The sequence below is a fragment of the Drosophila erecta genome, unplaced genomic scaffold, assembly GCF_003286155.1.
Source record: "Drosophila erecta strain 14021-0224.00,06,07 unplaced genomic scaffold, DereRS2 tig00000000-arrow-pilon, whole genome shotgun sequence".
Lineage (NCBI taxonomy): Eukaryota > Metazoa > Arthropoda > Insecta > Diptera > Drosophilidae > Drosophila > Drosophila erecta.
In genome coordinates, this window is record NW_020825194.1 from 18,440,249 (window position 1) to 18,447,890 (window position 7,642).

General features: G+C 41.5%; 1 protein-coding gene across 4 annotated transcripts; it reads left to right on the forward strand.

Annotated features, from left to right (window-relative positions):
• Positions 1 to 638: 638 nt before the first annotated feature.
• Positions 639 to 7,317, forward strand: LOC6552774 (progestin and adipoQ receptor family member 3). 4 transcript variants are annotated; one of them, XM_026980073.1, is made up of 6 exons: positions 639 to 811; positions 1,523 to 1,641; positions 4,780 to 4,917; positions 5,897 to 6,004; positions 6,126 to 6,599; positions 6,670 to 7,317. In XM_026980073.1, exons 2-6 carry the CDS (start codon positions 1,537 to 1,539, stop codon positions 6,898 to 6,900), a joined length of 1,056 nt encoding a protein of 351 aa, XP_026835874.1. In that variant the 5' UTR covers positions 639 to 811; positions 1,523 to 1,536; the 3' UTR covers positions 6,901 to 7,317. The 4 variants fall into 4 exon arrangements, with proteins under 4 accessions (XP_026835874.1, XP_026835903.1, XP_026835944.1 ...); XM_026980102.1 differs by having other exon boundaries at positions 639 to 807; XM_026980143.1 differs by lacking the exon at positions 639 to 811 and adding an exon at positions 877 to 999.
• The last annotated feature ends 325 nt before the right edge of the window (positions 7,318 to 7,642 follow it).

Here is a 7,642-nt window from a genome sequence, read left to right on the forward strand (position 1 = left end):
TGGACTTTGAAGTGGGTTGCCACAGACTTCTGTTCTGAACTCTCGTACAGCACTCTTATGGCAATAAAATGCCAAGTGACAGCTCTCTTAGGTCAACGATTACACTTTAATGGGTTTCGATCGTGTTGAGAAGGATTAATGATGCTAAAGACAAGGAAAGTTAAAACTCGGTCAATGCGAAGGGCATTTGATAGAAGAACAAGACAGCACGGAAGAAGGTATAAATATTCAAAGTGATTTGGCATTAGGGTAAGAAATTATACAAGTAGACCATGGAAGAATTAAACATATTCCGATGGTGCTGGCCAATAAAATAGTAGTGAGTGGTGAATAGTTTCCAATGACGCGGTTAAATATTAATATTAAATATTTATGCAGACGAATTGAACTGGAATGCGTTTGAGGAAGAAATGGCTGATCTGCAGATTTATAGATGTTCTTCAAAGCGAATTGATATTCAGGAAGCCCTGCTTAAGTTCAGTGTAAGATCTCCGATGGCGGCAACGACCACAGCATGCTAAATTAGCATTTAATCAATTCAAATACTATATAAAAGTCTGAGAAGAATCGTGCTCGCGTCGCCCAAGCAAAAGCTCCGAGTTCGGAGCGAGCTTTCGGCCTTTCTTCTGCTCTTTCTTCTCTTCAGCGCGATTCGAGTCTCTTTCTGCCACGGCAATCAACATAGTGGAGGTCTGAAAATATTCAGTTGAAATTTTGCCGCGTTGCGAGAGGAGGAAGTGCTCGCCAGAATTTTTCAGCTCGAAGTGAAATTGCAATCCGTTTCGTGTGTGCCGCTGCCTAGTTAAAGCAAGTAAATCAAGACCAATTGAAGGTTATCTGGACCCTTGGGAATGTCAATTAACAACTGCATTGGCCCAGACACGTGCTGCTGCGAAAGCTGCCTGTTAAACGAGTGACCTGGAAAATATTAGAAATTTGGTTATGCAAACGCTTTTGTGAGCGAAACTCGTGTGCCGTTAGAGAAATAAACTCAAAATGGCAAGCTAAATAATTCGTATTCATCCTATATGTACATATATGCATTCCATGTGATCAATGCATTTTCACTGCGAATTAATATGATTTGAAAACTATTTTTATCTGATTAAATTATCTATTTGTTTCCTAAAATTCTATCCATGGAGCTAATGCCATTACTTTGGCCTAATATCTTATAGTGTGAACAGAAAGGACCTCAATCAAAAATAGATCATTTTCAAGACCCTTGAGGAAGAAGCCTCGAAGAAAGGCCAATTGCGAAAAGAGAGGCTACGGAGAGAGCAGCTCGCTGTCTGTGTGGGCTCCAACATGGCAACACGCTGCTCTCCCCACTTGGCCCCATTCAAGTTGTCTTTTGTTAGGGAGCTCGACGCGGTTTTCGCACTCTTCTGCGAAGTGGAATGGGGCGGGGTTGATAACAGCCGGTCTCCAACTGGCGATCGCAGCTTATATGTTTTTATGTTGACATGTTTACGCGGACACTCGATCTCTAAACGAGTTGTATTTCTGTGAATCCCATCAGGCTACCCAGTCGCCATGAGTCCCCGTCCCCGCGAGAGCCTCGATGAACCAGAACTGTCGCTGGACTCGTCCTCCTGCTACTTGCGGAAGTCTGGAAAGGATTGTGACGACAGCTGCCTGGTGAGTGGAGTATCCTGTTTACAAAACATTCCAAGACACACAGATTCCAAACGTATTAAGCTTAAACATTTGTATATACACAATACGCAAATTGTTTCTCTCCAACATTTGACTTTGTTTTTACATCTGCCAAATTTACACCGATTATTCTTTCTACCTCAAATATTCCCGTATTCGTGGGAATTGATTTGATTTGTAAAAAGTTTTTTATGCGTATTATGTATCTACCTATTTTTACTTATATAAGCAATACTGACTATAAATTTTTGTAAAATCCTAAAATATGGCGAGCTTTAAAGAGTTTTTATAGTGCGCAAAAGTTAAAATTTTGAATATGTTGTGATGCACTGATTGGACCCGGAAACCGATCATATCAGATCCGCTCCTGTTCTCGGCGACTGGAAAACGGCACGTGCAGCTTATCGCATGCGATCGGTGCCCAAAAATGACGGGTCATCCGAAAAGCGGAGCCAAGAGTCGAGAGTATAGAGTATAGAGTTCGAGCCAACCTTACACAAAGTGGCAGAGTGCGCGATTTTGGCCACAGCCCAAGGCGATCTCCGCGAATGGAGCCAAGGTCAAGTCGAGTTGGTGTTATTTGTAACCGATTAGAGCTTGCCACACCGATATCTTGTTATGCATCTTGTTTAGTTATGGGCATTGCGAAAGTCCACACGCGGAATTCCTGAACTTGGTCGAAAGTTGAAACTGGTTTCTGGGCTCGAGTTTCAGATTTGTTTTTCGCCTTTTACTTATGCCGCCCGCCAGCGATAAAACCCCATCACGCATCCATATCCGTGTGTATGGAGATCGTGTAAACAATTATTGCAAATTAGGGGGAAAACAACAGCTTTCCATGTTGTGCAACTGCTGTTTACAAGAGGGTTCTCAATGCTTCGACCATCAACTCGATGGGTTATATAATACGGGGGCTTGTCTGCCATAAAAAAAGTATTGAGAAAGGCACGGACAGATTGTTTTGGTGCGATGTACACTTCACAAATAATCAATCTGAAATAAACATTAACATTAAAATCACATAAACATTTCAAAATCAGTTTTACTGATTTAACGTTTAAATGTGTTATTCCTTCTTCGAATAATTACACTATATTAATTTTTGTAAAATAAGATCATATATCTAATTGCTGAAGTATCTTTGGGTTACATGCAGGGCGATGTTTCCCAGTGTATTTGCTGACCAACCCGTCTTGGCCAAAGCAGGCCGCTTGCACAAGAAGCGAAAGCTCATTGGCCACGAAATTTCGCATAATTTCAGCATAACCGCCCGTTGAAAAATCTGAAAAACGTCTCCCTGGCGAAAAGATTGCTCAGCATTTGCGATCGATAAAATAAGAAAATTAAGACTGATAGCGCAATCGTCACTCGGCTGCTGCGAAGTTATAGAAAGCTTTTCCGCGAGCTTTTTCGATTCACACCATTGGCCACATTGGATTTCGGCGGGTTTTCAGTTGCCAGCTAGTTGGCGATCGTAACAGTTTACTCGAAAATCGCGCTCAGTTGAAAATCTCTCCAAGGAGTGGCGAAAAAACCCAGAAAACATTGTTTTTGGATGTCCACTGTGGTGGCTTTTGTGTGTTGAATTGTAATATTCCAGATATTGAAAACTAAACACTTAAAACTAAATAAAATGGAAACCACAATTGTTACGACTACAACTACAACCGAATTGAAGTGCACTATGCGCGGCAGTAAAAAGAAAGACGTAAGCTGGGTTCCAAACTCTACAAATCTGGAGTGTTCAATTCAGTAGAGCAAACAATTGGCTAAACTACGTCAATGGCCAATTAATGAATTTCACATCCTGTTTATCGATGGCATTTTCTATTTGCCGACAATTACCATGTTTGTTTGCTGGAATCTACAAAATATTCGTGAAGTGCATTGCTGGAAAATATTTAACAAGCCACAATGTCGAGTAGCACATCAACTTTTGTGTGAATAACGTGAATCAAATTTTGCAGAATAATTTTTTTTCTAACTTCGGTTTTAGTTTTATCAGAAATTGTTTGTATTATTCACTATTAAGGTGCTAGAAGTTACCAATATAAATATTTAATCCTTTCATTCTTTGTTTTTACGAAGATCTTGAAGTTAATTAGCCTTTTTTGTATTTAAAAAATATATTTTTAAATTGCTAAATTATAGAAAGGTGGGTTCACTTTTCTTGCTTTTATTTACAATATTTCAACACACGCCCTAAAATAAATATTTGATAATTTGGAAAGCAAACAGCAAAAACACTTACTAGCAAGATTAATTACTAATAGGTAGCTAAGGCTAATTAACTTTTTAGTGACTCTCAGAATCGTTAGGTACTATTTCAAAAGTGATAAATGTAGTTACATTCTAGCATTATGGACTAATTAGTAATTAAAGATGTTGCAAAGGTAAATATGCATTTGCTAGATATTGAAATGCTACTGTTACATTTTATTGTTAATAACAAATGCATATATTTTTATACTTTTTGATGCATTTATGGGCTCTTTGCTTTACTGTGCAAAGTGCACATGATTTTCCCTAAAGCGGAATGCAAAAAACAGTGCAAATTGTAAACAAAACGTCATCGGATTGGATAAGATACTTTTGTTTATGCACTTGCACTTGCTCTCCCACACTTGTTGTTGTTGTTGTTGTTGTTGTTATGCATTAGATTTAGAAGCTGGATAAACAAATTAGAGCCAAGCCCCTTTCTCAGTTGCGGCTGCAGTTTGCTGGTGGCACCATTAGTGGCGATGCTATGATATGATTGCATATGATTTTTGCAATGCTGGTTGACTAGTTGTTTACACACGAAACCGAAAACCCCAGACGAAAACAACAACAACAACGAAAACAACAATGTGTAAAATAGCAGAAACCGCAGAAAAGATAATAATAAGATCAGCAAACAAATCAATTTTCGACTGCAGTTGCTGCTGGCTAAAAATATAAATGTGTATAGAAGCCAAACCGCCAGTTGCCAACGTCTGTTTTCTAAGGCGGAAGAATATGAGCGTGAGTCCATCGTTCTTGTCCTCAATTCAAATTAGTTGTGGGTTTTGAGCAGCCGCTAATCGATAAGGTTTCTTGATTTTAGCTCGAAATACATCTACTTGAAATCTCTTTTCACAGATCGATGGTCAACTGGTTGCGGATTCAGCGGACGCAGCGCATCAGTTTCCGTCCAACGAGGAGCCCAATATTCTGGGGCATGGACCCAACTACGACGAGAAGTTGTCCAAATTCAAATGGCTGTGCAATTTCGATGATGTGAGTTAACCCCCGCGATCTTTGGGGGTCAATTTGGCGCCAATTGCCGCGCACTGAAGCCAAATGATCGCAAATTGTGTTTGGCGAATTGACAAGACGCCAGAGTCAGGGACAAATGCCCTGTGGCATCGCAGAATATATCAATCGTAGCACTTTACAGGGCTTAAACTCTGATTTTGGCCATACGGGCACAAGAGCGTTAATAGGAGGCGATCGTTGTAAATGGCCAAAACGCCAAAATATGTGAAATCCGCCATGGCGGTCGAGTTGGCAGCAATTGCCAAATAATACAATTAGACAGCGAACAAGCCCACCAAATGCCAACTGAATCAAGGTCGCGACCAGCAGCAAATAAAAAGCTCCGCGCTCGCAGGCATTAAATATTTAAATAGCGGTGGCGCATAGGCGGGTAAAAAGAAGCTACTGTACTGTAGCTTTTCTCTAGGTGTACTCAAGTTACATGTCTGTGAAAAGCCCCAAGGTAACTCCCGAATCGAATTTCGTGGGTTTTTCGGGCCATGCTTGTGAATGCAGCTGGGTTTTGACCAAGTTCGAAGCGAGTTTGAGCCCGGCTTGAAGCGGGCTTGGAATAATTACTGCTTCCGATTCAAAGGCGTCAATTGTTATTAATAATATTTGAAACAGCACCTAAAATAGCTGGTTAAATTCGTGAAGGTAACAGTGTATGTGCACAGTATTTGGCTTTAAATGAATTCCCATACTAGATTCCTAACAACGCAAGTTGGTTTAATTAGTTTTATTTTCTTTCAATTGAAGCAAGTGGAAAGCTTTCTGTTTTGTTTTACTTTCGGCGCGGTGCCAGATCCTCCAAATGTTTTACATTTTTCTATTTTATAGCGTCTCTTTTTGTCTATTTTATTGGGTTTTCAATGCTACGCATGCGATTTGCATGACTTGTCGGCTTGGAAAATATCGTATTTACTTGGAATGTTTATTCAATTGTGCCTTTGTGATACAGGCCCCCAGTCACTTGAAGTTCAACCCGTACATTCGCCGCGGATACCGGACCTTCCTACCTTCCACAAAAATGTGCCTGCAGAGCATTTTCTGGTGGACCAATGAGACGGTGAGATACCACACTAAATGTATTTCCAAGTATTTCCCCAATCTGGAGACTGGATATGATGGGATCAAAATGAATTAGATAGATAAGGAAACTATAATGACGATTTGTATGACTTTGACAGATCAACATCTGGAGCCATCTGGCCGGGTGCATCCTGTTCATCGGGCTGACCATCTTCGACCTGCAGTTCCTGCGCCTCCACGCCTCCCTGAGCGACCAGGTGCTGGTGGTGTGCCTGCTGGTCTGCTTCTGTCTCTGCATGCTGATGTCCGCCATATACCACATATTCTCCTGCAAGTCGGAGGAGCACTACGAGCTCTTTCTGTCCGTGGACTTCCTGGGCATCTCGCTGTCGCTGGTGGCCATCTACATCAGCGGCATGTACTATGCCTTCTGGTGCCACACCTTCCTGCGCACCCTGTACTCGACGATTGCACTGGGCATGTTCGCCCTGGCCATTGCCGTGCAGATACCCCGCTTGAATGTGTCCATGAACGGCAAGGTGGCGGTGCTGCTGCTCTGGTCCGCCTACGGAATCATACCTCTGGGCCACTGGGCGGTGGCCATGGGCGGTCTGGAGAACGAGCTAGTCAGGGTAGGGCATCACATTCACTAGTTTCAAGAGTTGCTTTTTGGAATCATCACACTAACACCTCTTTTTCCAGCTGATGGTGCCCCGCATCGTGGTCATGTACTTGCTCTGCCTCGTCGCGTTCGTCTTCTACGCGGCCAAGATCCCGGAGCGCTGGTTCACCGGCAAGGTGGACTTCGTTGGACATTCGCACAACTGGTGGCACCTCATCATCGTGGCCGCCTTCTACCACTGGCACAACACCGGACTGGTCTATGCCGAGTACCGCCTGAACAACGGATGCACTGCACCAGTTCTCTCCTAGAACTTGAATCTGAGCTAAGACCCAAGATCCAAGATCCGAGGAGCGGAAGTGGATGCGAAACCGGAACCCGGGACTCTAGTAGACTAAAGCTTAGTGTAAATAGCTTATGGGGCGCTCTTTATCCGCTAATAACTAATATTTAGTTGTAGTTGTTGACCGATATGATTAATTTATGTGTAATTTACCGATTAGTTAGGGTTTCGTGTTAGACAATCCAGATCCAGATAGTTGGCATCGCATAAGCGGCAGAAAGGTTTCTCTCTTTATATCCTAATTAATTTCATTTTAATATATATCATTAAAATATACAATGTCTATGAAATTGCATGTATCTTGAGCTGAAGCTGTGTTAGTCTTGTTAACTCAATTTTTACAAACTCTTAAAATGCAAATACAATATCAAACGTACAAAGCAAGCGCAATGGTAGTTTTATTGAATTCTAATATGAAACTATATCTCTGCTTGGGATATATTTGAACGCTTATTGCTTGTAGCAGAAATGCCTTAGTCAACGATTTATTTAATGCCCGAATAGATGATTTCTCTAGCAAATCTTTTGAAAATATGTACGGATTGTTTTTGAAATGTAACGGTTGGAACTAGCTAACATTGAATTTACATTAATTGGTAACAGGGCGAGTTAACATGACTGCTTTCGATAACACCTCTCACAGAAGCGAACTGGTTCCTGTTGCTAGGCCGAACATCTCTTCTTAGCTATCAGCAACTCTACTGCAGCTT